Below are 20,000 nucleotides of genomic sequence, written 5' to 3'. Positions count from 1 at the left end.
CCAGAGTGAACAGTGTCAGTACGACCCACAACACACCAGTGTGTGAACACAGTGTCGTTGTGTGTGTGTGTGAACAAACAGAATCAGTGTGTGTCAACACACCAGTGTGTGTCAGTTCAGTGGAAACACAGAATGTGACTCGACCCACAACGTTGTGTGTGTCACAGTGTGTGTACACAACACACCAGAGGAACAAACAGAATGTCGTTGTGTGTGTTGTTGTGTGTGTGTGTGTCAGTTGTGTGTGTCAGTTGTGTGTGTGTGTCGTTGTGTGACCCACGTTGTGTGTGTGTGTCACAGTGTGTGGTGTGTGTGTGTGTGTGAACACACAGAATTGTGTGTGTGAGGAACACACAGTGTGTGTGTGTCGTTGTGTGTGAATCACGACCCACAACACACCAGAGGAACACACAGAATCAGACTACGACCCACAATGTCACACCAGAGCTGAACACACAGAATCAGATCTGGCCCTCGTCTGATTGGATGTTGACTGATGATCCCGCCTTCAGGAGCACACCAGAGGAACAGTCTTCAGAATCAGAGTGCAGTGGACGAATCACCTACACAACACACAGAGGAACACACAGAATCAGACTACGACCCACAACACACCAGAGGAACACACAGAATCAGACTACGACCCACAACACACCAGAGGAACAAACAGAATCAGACTACGACCCACAACACACCAGAGGAACACACAGAATCAGACTACGACCCACAACACACCAGAGGAACACACAGAATCAGACTACGACCCACAACACACCAGAGGAACACACAGAATCAGACTACGACCCACAACACACCAGAGGAACACACAGAATCAGACTACGACCCACAACACACCAGAGGAACACACAGAATCAGACTACGACCCACAACACACCAGAGGAACACACAGAATCAGACTACGACCCACAACACACCAGAGGAACACACAGAATCAGACTACGACCCACAACACACCAGAGGAACACACAGAATCAGACTACGACCCACAACACACCAGAGGAACACACAGAATCAGACTACGACCCACAACACACCAGAGGAACACACAGAATCAGACTACGACCCACAACACACCAGAGGAACACACAGAATCAGACAACGACCCACAACACACCAGAGGAACACACAGAATCAGACTACGACCCACAACACACCAGAGGAACACACAGAATCAGACTACGACCCACAACACACCAGAGGTACAAACAGAATCAGACTACGACCCACAACACACCAGAGGAACACACAGAATCAGACTACGACCCACACACACCAGAATCAGAACACACAGAATCAGACTACGAATCACACACACACCAGACACACACAGAATGTGTGTGTGTGTGTGTGTGTGTGTGTGTGTGTGTGTGTGTGTGTGTGTGTGTGTGTGTGTGTGTGTGTGTGTGTGTGTGTGTGTGTGTGTGTGTGTGTGTGTTTGAAGGGAGTGTTACCGTTCTGGTCCTTAATGTCCACTGTGGCCTGAGCCTCCAACAGTAGAGAGATCAGCTCCTTGTTCCCGCTCAGAGCAGCATGGTGCAGAGGAGACAACCTACACACACACACACACACACACACACACACACACACACACACACACACACACACACACACACACACACACACACACACACACACACACAGTGATTACACACCATAGTGATTAAATCACACACACACACACACATATCCATAGTGATTAAATCTATAGTTCTATGGGGTCTGTAACCATAGTGATTAAACCTATAGTTCTAGGGGGTCTGTATCCATAGTGATTAAATCTATAGTTCTAGGGGTCTGTAACCATAGTGATTAAAGTTCTAGGGGTCTATAGTTCTAGTGGGTCTGTAACCATAGTGATTAAACCAATAGTTCTAGGGGGTCTGTATCCATAGTGATTAAATCTATAGTTCTATGGGGTCTGTAACCATAGTGATTAAACATATAGTTCTAGGGGGTCTGTAACCATAGTGATTAAACCTATAGTTCTAGGGGGTCTGTATCCATAGTGATTAAACCTTCCCTCAGTTCTACTGGGGTCTGTGTCCATAGTGATTGTGTCTATAGTTCTGTGGGGTGTGTAACCATAGTGATTAAATCTATAGTTCTGTGTGGGTCTGTGTGTGTGTGTGATTAAACCTATAGTTCTGTGTGGGTCTGTGTGTGATTAAATCTATAGTTCTAGGGGGTGACCTAGATGATAATAAGACACCTCTTCCCTGGAGCCTCTAACCCTTTCTCTATCTCTACATCTATCCCTATCGCTCTATCCTCCTCTTCGTCCATCTCTCTTCTATTCTCTCTCTCCTAGTCTCTTCTCCTTTAGTTCTAGTGGGTTTTCTCTCTCTCCTATTCTCTCTATCTTTTCTCTCTCTCCTAGTTCTTCTCTCCTTTTCTAGGGGGTCTCTCCTTTTCTCTCTCTCCTTTTCTCTCTCTCCTCTCTCTCTCCTTTTTCTCTCTCTCTCTTCCTTTTCTCTCTCTCCTATTCTCTCTCTCCTTTTCTCTCTCTCCTTTTCTCTCTCTCCTTTTCTCTCTCTCCTATTCTCTCTCTCCTTTTCTCTCTCTCCTATTCTCTCTCTCCTTTTCTCTCTCTCCTTTTCTCTCTCTCTCTTTTCTCTCTCTCCTTTTCTCTCTCTCCTTTTCTCTCTCTCTATTCTCTCTCTCCTTTTCTCTCTCTTTTCTTTTCTCCTCCTCTCTCTCCTTTTCTCTCTCTCTCTATTTTCTCCTTTCTTTTCTCTCTCTCCTATTCTCTCTCTCCTTTTCTCTCTCTCCTCTTTCTCTCTCTCCTTTTCTCTCTCTCCTTTTCTCCCTCTCTCTCTCTATTCTCTCTCTCTATTCTCTCTCTCCCTATTCTCTCTCTTCTTTTCTCTCTCTCCTATTCTCTCTCTCCTTTTTCTCTCTCTCCTTTTCTCTCTCTCTCTCTCTCTCCTTTTCTTTTCTCTCTCTCTCTCCTTTTCTCTCTCTCCTTTTCTCTCTCTCCTTTTCTCTCTCTCTATTCTCTCTCTCCTCCTTTTTCTCTCTCTCTCCTATTTCTCTCTCTCCTTTTCTCTCTCTCTCCTTTCTCTCTCTCCTTTTCTCTCTCTCCTTTTCTTCTCTCCTTTCTCTCTCCTTTTCTCTCTCTCCTTTTCTCTCTCTCCTTTTCTCTCTCTCTCTTCCTTTTCTCTCTCTCCTTTCTCTCTCTCCTCTTTCTCTCCTCCTTTTCTCTCCTATTTCTCTCTCTCTCCTATTCTCTCTCTCCTTTTCTCTCCTCTCTCTCTCCTATTTCTCTCTCTCCTTTTCTCTCTCTCCTATTCTCTCTCTCCCTTTCTCTCTCTCTCCTATTCTCTCTCTCCTATTCTCTCTCTCCTCTCCTTTTCTCTCTCTCCTTTTCTCTCTCTCCTCTCTCTCTCCCTTTCTCTCTCCTTTCTCTCTCTCTCCTTTTATTCTCTCTCTCCTATTCTCTCTCTTTTCTCTCTCTCCTCTTCTCTCTCCTTTTCTCTCTCTCCTTTTCTCTCTCTCTCCTTTCTCTCTCTCTCCTTTCTCTCTCTTTTCTCTCTCTCCTTTTCTCTCTCTCCTTTTCTCTCTCCTTTTCTTCTCTCTCTCTCCTTTTTTCTCTCTCTCCTTTTTCTCTCTCTCCTTTTCTCTCTCTCCTATTCTCTCTCTCTCTCCTTTTCTTTCTCCTCTCTCTCTCCTTCTCTCTCTCTCCTTTTCTCTCCTCTCTCTCCATTTTCTCTCTCTCTATTCTCTCTCTCCTTTTCTCTCTCTCCTTTTCTCTCTCTCCTATTTCTCTCTCCCTCTCTCTCCTCTCTCCTTTCTCTCTCTCCTTTTCTCTTCTCTCCTATTTCTCTCTCCTTTTTTTCTCCCTATTCTCTCTCCTTTTCTCTCTCTCCTTTTCTCTCTCTCCTATTCTCTCTCTCCTCTTTCTCTCTCTCTCTTTTCTCTCCTCCTTTTTCTCTCTCTCCTTTTCTCTCTCTCCTTTTCTCTCTCTCCTTTTCTCTCCTTTTCTCTCTCTCTCTCTCTCCTTTCTCCCTCTCCTTCTCTCTCTCCTTTCTCTCTCTCCTTTTCTCTCTCTCTCCTTCTCTCTCTCTTTTCTCTCTCTCCTTTTCTCTCTCCTTTCTCTCTCTCCTATTCTCTCTCTCCTTTTCTCTCTCTCTCTCTCTCCTTTTCTCTCTCCTATTCTCTCTCTCCTATTCTCTCTCTCCTATTCTCTCTCTCCTTTTCTCTCTCTCCTTTTCTCTCTCTCCTTTTCTCTCTCTCTTTCTCTCTCTCCTTTTCTCTCTCTCCTTTTCTCTCTCTCCTTTTCTCTCTCTCCTTTTCTCTCTCTCCTTTCTCTCTCTCCTATTCTCTCTCTCCTTTTCTCTCTCTCTTTCTCTCTCTCCTTTTCTCTCTCCTATTCTCTCTCTCCTTCTTCTCCTTTTCTCTCTCTCCTTTTCTCTCTCTCCTTTTTCTCTCTCTCTCTTATTCTCTCTCTCCTTTTTCTCTCTCTCCTTTTCTCTCCTCTCCTTTTCTCTCTCCTCCTTCTTCTCTCCTTTTCTCTCTCTCCTTTTCTCTCTCTCTCTCTCCTCTTCTCTCTCTCTCTCCTTCTCTCTCTCCTTTTCTCTCTCTCTTCTCTCTCTCCTTTCTCTCTCTCCTCCTTTTCTCTCTCCTTTTCTCTCTCTCCTCTTCTCTCTCCTTCTCTCTCTCTCTCCTTTTCTCTCTCTCTCTCTCTTTTCTCTCTCTCCTTTCTCTCTCTCCTCTCTCTCCTATTCTCTCTCTCCTTTTTCTCTCTCTCTCCTATTTCTCTCTCTTCTCTCTCTCCTTTTCTCTCTCTCCTTTTCTCTCCTCTCTCTCTCCTTTTCTCTCTCTCCCTTTCTCTCTCTCCTTTTCTCTCTCTCTCCTTTCTCTCTCTCCTTTTCTTTCTCTCTCTCCTTTCTCTCTCTCCTTTCTCTCTCTCCTTTTCTCTCTCTCCTTTTCTCTCTCCTCTCTCTCTCTCCTTTCTCTCTCTCCTTTTCTCTCTCTCCCTCTCTCTCTCCTATTCTCTCTCTCCTTTCTCTCCTCTCTCTCTCCTTTTTCTCTCTCCTTTTCTCTCTTCCTCTCTCTCTCCTATTCTCTCTCTCCTTTCTCTCTCTCCTTTCTCCCTCTCTCTCTCCTTTTCTCTCTCTCCTATTCTCTCTCTCCCTTTCTCTCTCCTTTTCTCTCTCTCCTTTTCTCTCTCTTCTTTTCTCTCTCTCCTTTTCTCTCTCTCCTTTTCTCTCCTCTCTCTCCTTTTCTCTCTCTCCTTTTCTCTCTCTCCTTTTCTCTCTCTCCTTTTCTCTCTCTCCTTTCTCTCCTCTTTTCTCCCTCTCTCTCTCCCTCCTTTCTCTCTCTCTCCTATTCTCTCTCTCCTTTTCTCTCTCTCTTTTCTCTCCTTTTCTCTCTCCTTTTCTCTCTCTCCTTTCTCTCTCTCCTTTCTCTCCTTTTCTCTCTCTCCTTTTCTCTCTCTCTCCTTTTCTCTCTCTCTCTATTCTTCTTCTTTTCTCTCTCTCCTTTCTCTCTCTCTTTCTCTCTCTCCTTTTCTCTCTCTCCTTTCTCTCTCTCTTTCTCTCTCTTTCTCTCTCTCTTCTCTCTCTCCTTTCTCTCTCTCTCTCTCTTCTCTCTCTCCTTTTCTCTCTCTCTATTCTCTCTCTTCTCTCTCTCTCCTTTCTCTCTCTCCTTTTCTCCTCTCTTCTCCTTTTCTCTCCTTTCTCTCTCTCCTTTTTTCTCCTCTCTCCTCTTTCTCTCTCTCCTTTTCTCTCTCTCCTTTTTCTCTCTCTCCTATTCTCTCTCTCCTATTCTTCTCTCCTTTTCTCTCTCCTTTTCTCTCTCTCCTTTCTCTCTCTCTTTCTCTCTCTCCTATTTTCTCTCCTTTTCTCTCTCTCCTTTCTCTCTCTCCTATTCTCTCTCTCCTATTCTCTCCTTTTTCTCTCTCTCCTTTTCTCTCTCTCTTTTCTCTCTCTCCTATTCTCTCTCTCCTATTCTCTCCTTTTCTCTCTCTCCTCTCTCCTTTTCTCTCTCTCCTTTTCTCTCTCTTTTTTCTCTCCTTTTCTCTCTCTCCTTTCTCTCTTTTCTCTCTCCTTATTCTCTCTCTCCTTTCTCTCTCTCCTTTTCTCTCTCTCCTTTTCTCTCTCTCTCTCTCTCTCCTTTTTCTCTCTCTCTCTCCTTTTCTCTCTCTCCTTTTCTCTCTCTCCTTTTCTCCCTTTTCTCTCTCTCCTATCTCTCTCTCTCTCTCTCCTCTTTTCTCTCTCTCCTATTTCTCTCTTTCTTTTCTCTCTCTCCTATTCTCTCTCTCCTTTTCTCTCTCTCCTATTCTCTCCTTTTCTCTCTCTCCTTTCTCTCCTTTTCTCTCTCTCCTTTTCTCTCTCTCCTTTTCTCTCCTTTTCTCTCTCTCCTTTCTCTTTCTCTCTCTCTATTCTCTCTCTCCTATTCTCTCTCCTTTTCTCTCTCTCCTATTCTCTCTCTCTCTTTTCTCTCTCTCCTTTTCTATTCTCTCTCTCCTCCTTTTCTCTCTCTCCTTTTCTCTCTCTCCTTTTCTCTCTCTCCTTTTCTCTCTCTCCTATTCTCTCTCTCCTATTCTCTCTTTTCTCCTCCTTTTCTCTCTCTCCTTTTCTCTCTCTCCTTTTCTCTCTCTTTTCTCTCTCTCCTTTTTCTCTCTCTCTCCTATTCTCTCTCTCCTTTTTCTTCTCTCTCTCCTTTCTCTCCTTTTCTCTCTCTCCTTTTCTCTCTCCTTTTCTCTCTCTCCTCTCTTTTCTCTCTTCTCTCTCTCTCCTTTTCTCTCCTTTTCTCTCTCCTATTCTCTCTCTCTCCTATTCTCTCTCTCCTATTCTCTCTCTCTTTCTCTCTCTCCTTTTCTCTCTATTCTCTCTCTCCTTTTCTCTCTTCTTTTCTCTCTCCTATTCTCTCTCTCTCTCTTTCTCTCTCTCCTTTCTCTCTCTCCTATTCTCTCTCTCCTTTTCTCTCTCTCCTATTCTCTCTCTCTCTTTTCTCTCTCTCCTTTTCTCTCCTTTCTCTCTCTCTCCTTTCTCTCTCTCCTATTCTCTCTCTCCTATTCTCTCTCTCTCTCTCTTTCTCTCTCTCTCTTCTTCTCTCTCTCCTATTCTCTCTCTCCTCTCTTCTCTCTCTCTCCTTTCTCTCTCTCTCCTTTCTCTCTCTCCTTTTCTCTCCTTTTCTCTCTCTCCTTTTCTCTCTCTCCTTCTTCTCTCTCTCCTATTCTCTCTCTCCTTTCTCTCTCTCCTATTCTCTCTCTCCTTTCTCTCTTCTCCTTTCTCTCTCTCTCCTTTCTCTCTCTCTCCTTTCTCTCTCTCCTATTCTCTCTCTCCATTCTCTCTCTCTCTCTCTCTCTCTCTCTCTCCTTTCTCTCTCTCCTATTTCTCTCTCCTATTCTCTCTCTCCTCTTCTCTCTCTCCTCTCTCCTTTCTCTCTCTCCTATTCTCTCTCTCCTATTCTCTCTCTCCTTTCTCTCTCTCCTTCTCTCTCCTTTCTCTCTCTCTCCTTTTTCTCTCTCCTTTTCTCTCTCTCCTTTCTCTCTCTCTCTCCTTTCTCTCTCTCCTTTCTCTCTCTCCTTTTCTCTCTCTCCTCCTTTTCTCTCTCTCCTATTTCTCTCTCCTATTTCTCTCTCTCCTCCTATTCTCTCTCCTATTTTCTCTCTCTCTCCTATTCTCTCTCTCCTTTTCTCTCTCTCCTATTCTCTCTCTCCTTTTTTTCTCTCTCTTTTTCTCTCTCCTATTCTCTCTCTCCTATTCTCTCTCTCTCCTTTTCTCTCTCTCCTATTCTCTCTCTCCTATTCTCTCTCTCTATTCTCTCTCTCCTATTCTCTCTCTCTCTCTTTTCTCTCTCTCTCTCCTTTTCTCTCTCTCTCCTTTCTCTCTCTCTCCTTTTCTCTCTCTCCTATTCTCTCTCTCCTATTCTCTCTCTCCTATTCTCTCTCTCCTTTCTCTCCTCTCTCTCCTATTCTCTCTCTCTTTTCTCTCTCTTTCTCTTCTCTCTCTCTCTCTCCTTTTCTCTCTCTCCTATTCTCTCTCTCCTATTCTCTCTCTCCTATTCTCTCTCTCCTTTCTCTCTCCTTTTCTCTCTCCTTTTCTCTCTCTCCTATTTCTCTCTCTCCTTTTTCTCTCTCTCCTATTCTCTCTCTCCTTTTCTCTCTCTCCTATTCTCTCTCTCCTATTCTCTCTCTCTATTCTCTCTCTCCTTTTCTCTCCTTTTCTCTCTCTCCTTTTTCTCTCTCTCTCCTTTTTCTCTCTCTCCTATTCTCTCTCTCCTATTCTCTCTCTCCTTTTCTCTCTCCTTTTCTCTCCTTTTCTCTCTCTCCTATTCTCTCTCTCTCTTTTCTCTCTCTCCTATTCTCTCTCTCCTTTTCTCTCTCTCCTTTTTCTCTTTCTCTCTCCTTTCTCTCTCTCCTTTTCTCTCTCTCTCTCTCTCCTATTCTCTCTCTCCTTTTCTCTCTCTCTCCTTTTCTCTCTCTCCTTTTCTCTTTTCTCTCCTATTCTCTCTCTCCTTTTCTCTCTCTCCTATTCTCTCTCTCTCCTCTTCTCTCTCTCCTTTTCTCTCTCCTTTCTCTCTCTCCTTTTCTCTCTCCTTTTCTCTCTCTCTCCTATTCTCTCTCTCCTATTCTCTCTCTCTCCTTTTCTCTCTCTCCTTTTCTCTCTCTCCTTTCTCTCTCTCCTTTCTCTCTCCTTTTCTCTCTCTCCTTCTCTCTCTCTCCTATTCTCTCTCTCCTATTCTCTCTCTCCTATTCTCTCTCTCTATTTTCTCTCTCCTCTCCTTTCTCTCTCCTATTCTCTCTCTCCTCCTTTCTCTCTCTCTCTTCTCTCTCTCTCTTTTCTCTCTCTCCTTTTCTCTCTCTCCTTTTCTCTCTCTCCTTTTCTCTCTCTTCTTTTCTCTCTCTCCTTTCTCTCTCTCCTTTTCTCTCTCTCCTTTTCTCTCTCTCTCTCCTTTTCTCCTATTCTCTCTCTCCTTTCTCTCTCTCCTTTTCTCTCTCTCCTTTTCTCTCTTTTTCTCTCTCCTTTTCCCTCTTTTCTCTCTCTCCTTTTCTTCTCTCTCTTTTTCTCTCTCTCCTTTTTTTCTCTCTCTCTCCTTTCTCTCTTTCTCTCCTTCTCTCTCTCCTTTCTCTCTCTCTATTCTCTCTCTCCTTTTCTCTCTCTCTCTTTTCTCTCTCTCCTTTCTCTCTCCTTTTCTCTCTCTCCTTTTCTCTCTCTCCTATTCTCTCTCTCCTATTCTCTCTCTCTCTCTTTCTCTCTCTCCTTTCTCTCTCTCCTTTTCTCTCTCTCCTATTCTCTCTCTCCTCTTTCTCTCTCTCCTTTTTCTCTCTCTCCTTTCTCTCTCTCCTTTCTCTCTCTCCTTTTCTCTCTCTTCTTTTCTCTCTCCTTTCTCTCTCTCCTTTTCTCTCTCTCCTTTCTCCTTTCTCTCCTTTCTCTCTCTCCTATTCTCTCTCTCCTATTCTCTCTCTCCTTTCTCTCTCTTTTCTCTTTCTCTCTCTCCTTTCTCTCTCTCTCCTTTTCTCTCTCTCCTATTCTCTCTCTCCTTTCTCTTCTCTCTCTCCTATTCTCTCTCTCCTTTTCTCTCTCTCTCCTATTCTCTCTCTCTTTTCTCTCTCTCCTATTCTCTCTCTCCTATTCTCTCTCTCCTATTCTCTCTCCTTTTCTCTCTCTCCTATTTCTCTCTCCTTTTCTCTCTCTTTTCTCTCTCCTTTTCTCCTTTTCTCTCCTTTTCTCTCTCTCCTATTCTCTCTCTCCTATTCTCTCTCTCCTATTCTCTCTCTCCTTTTCTCTCCCTCTCTCTCTCTCCTATTCTCTCTCTCTCCTCTCCTTTCTCTCTCTCCTATTCTCTCTCTCCTTTTCTCTCTCTCTCCTTTTCTCTTTCTCTCTCTCCTTTTCTCTCTCCTTCTCTCTCTCTCTCTCCTTTTCTCTCTCTTTTCTCTCTCTCTCCTTTTCTCTCTCCTTTTCTCTCTCTCCTTTTTCTCTCTCTCTCCTTTCTCTCTCTCCTTTCTCTCTCTCTCTCCTTCTTCTCTCCTTCTCTCTCTCTCCTATCCTTCTCTCTCCTTTTCTCTCTCTCCTATTCTCTCTCTCCTTTTTTCTCTCTCTTTCTCTCTCTCCTCTCTCTCCTTTCTCTCTCTCTCCTTTTCTCTTTTCTCTCTCTCCTATTCTCTCTCTCTCCTTTTCTCTCTCTCCTTTCTCTCTCTCCTTTCTCTCTCTCCTTTTTCTCTCCTTTCTCTCTCCTTTTTCTCTCTCCTATTCTCTCTCTCCTTTCTTTCTCTCTCTCTCTCTCTCCTCTCTCTCCTTTTCTCTCTCTCCTATTCTCTCTCTCCTATTCTCTCTCTCCTATTCTCTCTCTCTCTCTCTCTCCTTTTCTCTCTCTCCTTTTCTCTCTCCTTTTCTCTCTCTCCTTTTCTCTCTCCTTTTCTCTCTCTCCTATTCTCTCTCTCCTTTTCTCTCTCTCCTATTCTCTCTCTCCCTATTCTCTCTCCTTTTCTCTCTCTCTCCTTTTCTCTCTCTCTCCTTTTCTCTCTCTCCTTTCTCTCTCTCCTATTCTCTCTCCTTTTCTCTCTCTCCTCCTATTCTCTCTCTCCTTTCTCTCTCTCCTTTTCTCTCTCTCCTTTTCTCTCTCTCCTTTTCTCTCTCTCCTTTTCTCTCTCTCCTTTTCTCTCTCTCCTATTCTCTCTCTCCTTTCTCTCTCTCCTTTTCTCTCTCTCCTTTTCTCTCTCTCCTATTCTCTCTCTCCTATTCTCTCTCTCCTATTCTCTCTCTCTTTTCTCTCTCCTTTTCTCTCTCCTTTTCTCTCTCTCCTATTTCTCTCTCTCTCCTCTCTCTCTCTCTCTCTATTCTCTCTCCCTTTCTCTCTCTCCTTTCTCTCTCTCCTATTCTTCTCTCCTTTTCTCTCTCTCCTTTTCTCTCTCTCCTTTCTCTCTCTCCTTTTCTCTCTCTCCTTTCTCTCTCTCCTATTCTCTCTCTCCTTTTCTCTCTCTCCTTTCTCTCTCCTTTTCTCTCTCTCTCCTATTCTCTCTCTCCTTTTCTCTCTCTCCTTTCTCTCTCTCCTATTTCTCTCTTTTCTCTCCTATTCTCTCCTTTCTCTCTCTCTCTTTTTCTCTCTCCTTTTCTCTCTCCTATTCTCTCTCCTATTCTCTCTCTCCTATTCTCTCTCTCCTTTTCTCTCTCTCTCTTTCTCTCTCTCCTTTCTCTCTCTCCTTTTCTCTCTCCTTTCTCTCTCTCCTTTCTTCTCTCCTTTCTCTCTCTCCTTTTCTCTCTCTCCTTTTCTCTCTCTCCTTCTTCTCTCTCTCTTTTTCTCTCTCTTTCTCTCTCTCCTTTCTCTCTCTCCTCTTTTCTCTCTCTCTCTCCCTTTCTCTCTCTCTCTTTTCTCTCTCCTATTCTCTCTCTCCTTTTCTCTCCTTTTTCTCTCTCTCCTTTCTCTCTCTCTCTTTTCTCTCTCTCCTTTCTCTCTCTCCTTTCTCTCTCCTCTCTCCTATTCTCTCTCTCCTTTTCTCTCTCTCCTTTCTCTCTCTCCTCTCTCCTATTTTTCTCTCTCCTTTCTCTCTCCTTTTCTCTCTCTCCTCCTTTTCTCTCTCTCTTTTTCTCTCTCTCTCCTTTTCTCTCTCTCCTTTTTCTCTCTCTCCTTTTTCTCTCTCTCCTATTCTCTCTCTCTCCTTCTCTCTCCTTTCTCTCTCTCCTTTTCTCTCTCTCTCCTATTCTCTCTCCTTTTCTCTCTCTCTTTTCTCTCTTTCCTTTCTTCTCTCTCCTTTTTCTCTCTCTCCTATTCTCTCTCTCCTCTTCTCTCCTCTCTTTCTCTCCTATTCTCTCTCTCCTTTCTCTCTCTCTCCTTTTCTCTCTCTCCTATTCTCTCTCTCCTATTCTCTCTCTCCTTTTCTCTCTCCTTTTCTTCTCTTTTCTCTCTCTCCTATTTCTCTCTCTCCTATTCTCTCCTTTTCTCTCCTTTCTCTCTCTCTTTTTCTCTCTCTCTCTCCTTTTTCTCTCTCCTTTTCTCTCTCTCCTTTTCTCTCTCTCCTTTCTCTCTCTCTCCTTTTCTCTCCTTTTCTCTCTCTCCTTTTCTCTCTCTCCTCTCTCTCCTTTTTCTCTCTCTCTCTCCTTTCTCTCTCTCCTCTCTCTTCTATTCTCTCTCTCCTTTTTCTCTCTCTCCTTTTCTCTCTCCTTTCTCTCTCTCTCTTTCTCTCTCTCCTTTTCTCTCTCTCCTATTCTCTCTCTCTCTCCTATTCTCTCTCTCCTCTTCTCTCTTCTCTCTCTCCTTTTTCTCTCTCTCCTTTCTCTCTCCTATTCTCTCTCTCCTATTCTCTCTCTCCTTTCTCTCTCCTTTTCTCTCTCTCCTTTTCTCTCTCTCCTCTCTTCTCTCTCTCCTCCTTTCTCTCTCTCCTTTCTCTCTCTCCTTTCTCTCTCTCTCTCCTCTTCTCTCTCCTTTTCTCTCCTTTTCTCTCTCTCCTCCTTTTTCTCTCTTTCTCTCCTTTCTCTCTCTCCTTTCTCTCTCTCCTATTCTCTCTCTCTCTTTCTCTCTCCTTTTTCTCTCTCTCTCCTTTTCTCTCTCCTTCTTCTCTCTCTCCTTTCTCTCTCTCCTTTCTCTCTCTCCTTTCTCTCTCTCTCCTCTCTCTCTCCTCTCTCTCTCTCCTTTCTCTCTCTCCTATTCTCTCTCTCCCTTTTCTCTCTCCTATTCTCTCTCTCTCTTTTCTCTCTCCTATTCTCTCTCTCTCCTCTCTCTCTCCTATTCTCTCTCTCCTATTCTCTCTCTCCTTCTCTCTCCTATTCTCTCTCTTTTCTTTTCTCTCTCTCCTTTTCTCTCTCTCCTCTCCTATTTCTCTCTATTCTCTCTCTTTTTCTCTCTCTCCTATTCTCTCTCTCCTCTTCCTATTCTCTCTCCTATTCTCTCTCTCCTATTCTCTCTCTCCTTTCTCTCTCCTTTTCTCTCTCTCCTTTTCTCTCTCTCCTTTTCTCTCTCTCCTATTTCTCTCTCCTATTCTCTCTCTCCTTTCTCTATTCTCTCCTTTCTCTCTCCTATTTCTCTCTCCTATTCTCTCTCTCCTATTCTCTCTCTCCTTTTTCTCTCTCCTTTTCTCTCCTCCTTTCTCTCTCTCTCTTCTTCTCTCTCCTTCTCTCTCTCCTATTCTCTCTCTCCTATTCTCTCTCTCCTTTCTCTCTCTCCTATTCTCTCTCTCCTTTTCTCTCTCTCTCCTTTCTCTCTCCTCTCTCTCTCTCCTTTCTCTCTCTCCTTTTCTCTCTCTCCTATTCTTCTCTCTCTCTCCTTTCTCTCTCTCTCTTTTCTCTCTCCTATTCTCTCTCTCCTATTCTCTCTCTCCTATTCTCTCTCTCCTTTTCTCTCTCTCCTTTTCTCTCTCTCCTTTTCTCTCTCTCCTATTCTCTCTCTCCTTTTCTCTCTCTCCTCTCCTTTCTCTCTCTCCTTTTTCTCTCTCTATTCTCTCCTCCTTTTCTCTCTCTCCTTCTCTCTCTCCTATTCTCTCTCTCTCTTTTCTCTCTCTCCTTTTCTCTCTCTCCTTTCTCTCTCTCTCTATTCTCTTTCTCTTTTCTCTCTCTCTCTCCTCTCCTTTTTCTCTCTCTCCTTTTCTCTCTCTCCTCTTCTCTCTCTCCTTTCTCTCTCTCTCCTTTTCTCTCTCTCCTATTCTCTCTCTCCTTTCTCTCTCTCTCTCCTTTTCTCTCTCTCCTATTCTCTCTCTCCTATTTTCTCTCTCTCCTTTTCTCCTTTCTCTCTCTCCTTTTCTCTCTCCTTTTTTCTCTCTCTCCTATTCTCTCTCTCCTTTTCTCTCTCCTATTCTCTCTCTCCTTTCTCTCTCTCCTTTCTCTCTCTCCTTTCTCTCTCTCTCTATTCTCTTTTCTCTCTCTCCTTTTCTTCTCTCTCTCCTTTCTCTCTCTCCTTTTCTCTCTCTCTATTCTCTCTCTCCTTTCTCTCTCCTTTTCTCTCTCTCCTATTCTCTCTCTCCTTTCTCTCTCTCTTTTCTCTCTTTCTCTCTCCTATTCTCTCTCTCCTTTTCTCTCTCTCTCTCCTTTCTCTCTCTCCTCTTTCTCTCTCTCCTTTCTCTCTCTCCTATTCTCTCTCTCCTTTTCTCTCTCCTTTTCTCTCTCTCCTATTCTCTCTCTCCTTTTCTCTCTCTCTCTCTCCTTTTCTCTCTCCTATTCTCTCTCTCCTTTTCTCTCCTCTCTCTCTCCTTTTCTCTCTCTCCTTTTCTCTCTCTCCTTTCTCTCTCTCCTTTTCTCTCTCTCCTTTTTCTCTCTCCTTTTCTCTCTCTCCTTTTCTCTCTCTCTCCTATTCTCTCTATTCTCTCTCCTCTCTATTCTCTCTCTCCTTTTCTCTCTCTCCTTTCTCTCTCTCCTATTCTCTCTCTTTCTCTCTCCTTTCTCTCTCCTTTTCTCTCTCTCCTATTCTCTCTCCTTTTCTCTCTCCTTTCTCTCTCCTTTTCTCTCTTTCTCTCTCTCCTATTCTCCTTTCTCTCTCTCCTGTTCTCTCTCTCCTATTCTCTTTCTCTCTCCTTTTCTCTCACTGTATTATAGACTCTGTTTATAGACTGTGTTTATAGACTGTTTTGTTTATAGACTGTGTATAGACTGTGTTTATAGACCGTGTTTATAGACCGTGATTATAGACAGTGTGTATAGACCGTGTGTATAGACGGTGTGTATAGACTGTGTGTAAAGACTGTGTGTATAGACTGTGTGTATAGACTGTGATGTCACTCACCCGTCTGTGTCCTGGAAGTTGACATTGACCCTCTTGGCTGTTCCAAGCAACTCTGAAACACACATAGATAGAGACATCAGTGTGTGTGTGTGGTACTATGGTTCACAGGAAATTTAATTTTTAATTTAACCTTTATTTAAATAGGCAAGTCAGTTAAGAACAAATTCTTATTTTCAATGACGGCCTAGGAACAGTGGGTTAACTGCCTGTTCAGGGGTAGAATGACAGATTTGTACCTTGTCAGCTCGGGGGTTTGAACTTGCAACCTTCCGGTTACTAGTCCAACGCTCTAACCACTATGCTACACTGCCGCCTCAAAAACGAGAATAAAGACTAAATCCAGCAGAATTAACACCCAGGAACACTCCCTGTCCTCCCCCTGTCCAACCCCTGTCCACCCAGGAACACTCCCTGTCAAACCCCTGTCCACCCAGGAACACTCCCTGTCCTCCCCCTGTCCAACCCCTGTCCACCCAGGAACACTCCCTGTCCTCCCCCTGTCCAACCCCTGTCCACCCAGGAACACCCCCTGTCCACCCAGGAACACTCCCTGTCCTCCCCCTGTCCAACCCCTGTCCACCCAGGAACACTCCCTGTCAAACCCCTGTCCACCCAGGAACACTCCCTGTCCTCCCCCTGTCCAACCCCTGTCCACCCAGGAACACTCCCTGTCCTCCCCTGTCCACCCCCTGTCCACCCAGGAACACCCACTGTCCTCCCCCTGTCCAACCCCTGTCCACCCAGGAACACCCCCCCTCCCCCTGTCCACCCAGGAACACCCCTGTCCTCCCCCTCCCCCCTGTGCACCCAGGAACACCCCTGTCCACCCAGGAACACCCCCTGTCCCCTCCCCCCTGTCCACCCAGGAACACCCCCTGTCCTCCCAGGAACACCCCCTGTCCATCCCCTGTCCACCCCCTGTCCACCCAGGAACACCCCTGTCCTCCCAGGAACACCCCTGTCCTCCCAGGAACACCCCCTGTCCACCCCTGTCCACCAAGTAACACCCCCTGTCCTCCCCCTGTCCACCCAGGAACACCCAGGAACACCCCTGTCCCCCCTGTCCACCCAGGAACACCCCTGTCCTCCCAGGAACACCCCCTGTCCTCTGAGCCCCGCCCACTACTTCTTGATGCTCAACCAATCGGACACCCTGATGTTAGATGCTAAATGTCCCCAGCCACACTGTAGGGTGTGTAGGTGTGTGTGTGTGTGTGTGTGTGTGTGAGTGTGTGTGTGTGTGTGTGTAGGTGTGTGTAGGTGTGTGTAGTGTGTGTGTGTAGGTGTGTGTGTGTGTGGTGTGTGTGTGTGTGTGTGTGTGTGTGTGTGTGTGTGTGTGTGTGTGTGTGTGTGTGGTGTGTGTGTGTAGGTGTGTGTGTGTGTGTGTGTGTGTGTGTGTGTAGGTGTGTGTGTGTAGGTGTGTGTGTGTGTGTGTAGGTGTGTGTGTAGGTGTGTGTGTGTAGGTGTGTGTGTGTGTGTGTGTGTAGGTGTGTGTGTGTGTGTGTGTGTGTAGGTGTGTGTGTGTGTGTGTGTGTGTGTGTGTGTGTGTGTGTGTGTGTGTGTGTGTGTGTGTGTGTGTGTGTGTGTGTGTGTGTGTGTGTGTGTGTGTGTGTGTGTGTGTGTGTGTGTGTGTGTGTGTGTGTGTGTGTGTGGAACCAGATTTTTCTCTGAATTATTAAACACCCCATACAGGTTCCTCTGCAGGAAAACACACACACACACACACACACACACACACACACACACACACACACACACACACACACACACACACACACACACACACACACACACACACACACACACACACACACACACGCACACGCACACGCACTTCTGACCATCCCCACATGTCTCTGTCTCCCTCTGTCTCCCTCTGTCTCCCTCTCTCTCCCTCTGTCTCCCTCTGTCTCCCTCTCCCTCCCTCTGTCTCCCTCTGTCTCCCTCTCTCTCCCTCTGTCTCCCTCTGTCTCCCTCTCCCCCCCCTATGTCTCCCTCTGTCTCCCTCTGTCTCCCTCTCTCTCCCTCTGTCTCCCTCTGTCTCCCTCTGTCTCCCTCCCTCCCGTCCTCTCTATGTATGTCCTCAGTGGTGTGAAAGACAGAACTGATATTTCCTGGCGTTTGAGGAGAAACTGTCTGGAATGTCCATAGTACTGTTATGGCCTACCTCATAGACCATGAGCAGAGGAGAGGAGGAGGAGAGGACGGGACAGGAGTGGTGTAGAGAGGACAGGAGAGGAGTGGTGTAGAGAGGACAGGAGAGGAGGACAGGAGAGGAGTGGTGTGGAGAGGACAGGAGAGGAGGACAGGAGAGGAGTGGTGTGGAGAGGACAGGAGAGGAGGACAGGAGAGGAGTGGTGTAGAGAGGACAGGAGAGGAGTGGTGTAGAGAGGACAGGGAGAGGAGGACAGGAGAGGAGGACAGGAGAGGAGTGGTGTGGAGAGGACAGGGAGAGGAGGACAGAGGAGGAGTGGTGTGGAGAGAGGACAGGAGAGGAGGACAGGAGAGGAGGACAGAGAGGAGGACAGGAGAGGAGTGGTGTGGAGAGGACAGGAGAGGAGGACAGGAGAGGAGGACATGAGAGGAGTGGTGTGGAGAGGACAGGAGAGGAGTGGTGGAGAGGACAGGAGAGGAGGACAGGGAGGGAGTGGAGGAGAGGAGAGGAGGACAGGAGAGGAGTGGTGTGGAGAGAACAGGAGAGGAGGACAGGAGAGGGGTGTGGAGAGAACAGGAGTGGTGTGGAGAGGACAGGAGAGGAGGACAGGAGAGGAGTGGTGTAGAGAGGACAGGAAGGAGGACAGGAGGAGTGGTGTGGAGAGGACAGGAGAGGAGGACAGGAGAGGAGTGGTGTAGAGGGACAGGGAGAGAACAGGAGAGGAGTGGTGTAGAGAGGACAGGAGAGGAGGACAGGAGAGGAGTGGTGTAGAGAGGACAGGAGAGGAGGACAGGAGAGGAGTGGTGTAGAGAGGACAGGAGAGGAGGACAGGAGAGTAGTGGTGTGGAGAGGACAGGAGAGGACCAGTTAGCTACTAACCCTAAACCCTAAGCAGCTAGCCAGTTAGCTACTAACCTAAACCCTAAGCAGCTAGCCAGTTAGCTACTAACCCTAAACCCTAAGCAGCTAGCCAGTTAGCTACTAACCCTAAACCCTAAGCAGCTAGCCAGTTAGCTACTAACCCTAAACCCTAAGCAGCTAGCCAGTTAGCTACTAACCCTAAACCCTAAGCAGCTAGCCAGTTAGCTACTAACCCTAAACCCTAAGCAGCTAGCCAGTTAGCTACTAACCTAAACCCTAAGCAGCTAGCCAGTTAGCTACTAACCCTAAACCCTAAGCAGCTAGCCAGTTAGCTACTAACCCTAAACCCTAAGCAGCTAGCCAGTTAGCTACTAACCCTAAACCCTAAGCAGCTAGCCAGTTAGCTACAAACCCTAAACCCTAAGCAGCTAGCCAGTTAGCTACTAACCCTAAACCCTAAGCAGCTAGCCAGTTAGCTACAAACCCTAAACCCTAAGCAGCTAGCCAGTTAGCTACTAACCCTAAACCCTAAGCAGCTAGCCAGTTAGCTACTAACCCTAAACCCTAAGCAGCTAGCCAGTCTAGCTACAAACCCTAAACCCTAAGCAGCTAGCCAGTTAGCTACTAACCCTAAACCCTAAGCAGCTAGCCAGTTAGCTACTAACCCTAAACCCTAAGCAGCTAGCCAGTTAGCTACTAACCCTAAACCCTAAGCAGCTAGCCAGTTAGCTACTAACCCTAAACCCTAAGCAGCTAGCCAGTTAGCTACTAACCCTAAACCCTAAGCAGCTAGCCAGTTAGCTACTAACCCTAAACCCTAAGCAGCTAGCCAGTTAGCTACTAACCCTAAACCCTAAGCAGCTAGCCAGTTAGCTACTAACCCTAAACCCTAAGCAGCTAGCCAGTTAGCTACTAACCCTAAACCCTAAGCAGCTAGCCAGTTAGCTACTAACCCTAAACCCTAAGCAGCTAGCCAGTTAGCTACTAACCCTAAACCCTAAGCAGCTAGCCAGTTAGCTACTAACCCTAAACCCTAAGCAGCTAGCCAGTTAGCTACTAACCCTAAACCCTAAGCAGCTAGCCAGTTAGCTACTAACCCTAAACCCTAAGCAGCTAGCCAGTTAGCTACTAACCCTAAACCCTAAGCAGCTAGCCAGTTAGCTACAAACCCTAAACCCTAAGCAGCTAGCCAGTTAGCTACTAACCCTAAACCTAAGCAGCTAGCCAGTTAGCTACTAACCCTAAACCCTAAGCAGCTAGCCAGTTAGCTACTAACCCTAAACCCTAAGCAGCTAGCCAGTTAGCTACTAACCCTAAACCCTAAGCAGCTAGCCAGTTAGCTACTAACCCTAAACCCTAAGCAGCTAGCCAGTTAGCTACTAACCCTAAACCCTAAGCAGCTAGCCAGTTAGCTACTAACCCTAAACCCTAAGCAGCTAGCCAGTTAGCTACTAACCCTAAACCCTAAGCAGCTAGCCAGTTAGCTACTAACCCTAAACCCTAAGCAGCTAGCCAGTTAGCTACTAACCCTAAACCCTAAGCAGCTAGCCAGTTAGCTACTAACCCTAAACCCTAAGCAGCTAGCCAGTTAGCTACTAACCCTAAACCCTAAGCAGCTAGCCAGTTAGCTACTAACCCTAAACCCTAAGCAGCTAGCCAGTTAGCTACTAACCCTAAACCCTAAGCAGCTAGCCAGTTAGCTACTAACCCTAAACCCTAAGCAGCTAGCCAGTTAGCTACTAACCCTAAACCCTAAGCAGCTAGCCAGTTAGCTACTAACCCTAAACCCTAAGCAGCTAGCCAGTTAGCTACTAACCCTAAACCCCTAAGCAGCTAGCCAGTTAGCTACTAACCCTAAACCCTAAGCAGCTAGCCAGTTAGCTACTAACCCTAAACCCTAAGCAGCTAGCCAGTTAGCTACTAACCCTAAACCCTAAGCAGCTAGCCAGTTAGCTACTAACCCTAAACCCTAAGCAGCTAGCCAGTTAGCTACTAACCCTAAACCCTAAGCAGCTAGCCAGTTAGCTACTAACCCTAAACCCTAAGCAGCTAGCCAGTTAGCTACTAACCCTAAACCCTAAGCAGCTAGCCAGTTAGCTACTAACCCTAAACCCTAAGCAGCTAGCCAGTTAGCTACTAACCTAAACCTAAGCAGCTAGCCAGTTAGCTACTAACCTAAACCCTAAGCAGCTAGCCAGTTAGCTACTAACCCTAAACCCTAAGCAGCTAGCCAGTTAGCTACTAACCCTAAACCCTAAGCAGCTAGCCAGTTAGCTACTAACCCTAAACCCTAAGCAGCTAGCCAGTT

General features: G+C 46.0%; 1 protein-coding gene across 1 annotated transcript in view; it reads right to left on the bottom strand.

The window, feature by feature from the left end:
* Positions 1 to 540: 540 nt before the first annotated feature.
* Positions 541 to 20,000, bottom strand: part of LOC124021789 (caskin-1-like) — a 45,016-nt gene continuing 25,556 nt past the window's right edge. The window contains exons 2-4 of the mRNA XM_046336910.1: positions 14,677 to 14,728; positions 1,473 to 1,570; positions 541 to 563 (exon numbers count right to left, since the gene is read on the bottom strand). Of these exons, the coding sequence (XP_046192866.1) occupies positions 541 to 563; positions 1,473 to 1,570; positions 14,677 to 14,728 (173 nt within the window). The remainder of the gene's footprint in view (positions 564 to 1,472; positions 1,571 to 14,676; positions 14,729 to 20,000) is intronic.

The sequence above is a fragment of the Oncorhynchus gorbuscha genome, unplaced genomic scaffold, assembly GCF_021184085.1.
Source record: "Oncorhynchus gorbuscha isolate QuinsamMale2020 ecotype Even-year unplaced genomic scaffold, OgorEven_v1.0 Un_scaffold_1211, whole genome shotgun sequence".
NCBI lineage: Eukaryota > Metazoa > Chordata > Actinopteri > Salmoniformes > Salmonidae > Oncorhynchus > Oncorhynchus gorbuscha.
Note: the sequence above shows the minus strand (reverse complement) of the source record. Positions and strands in the feature narration are given on the sequence as shown.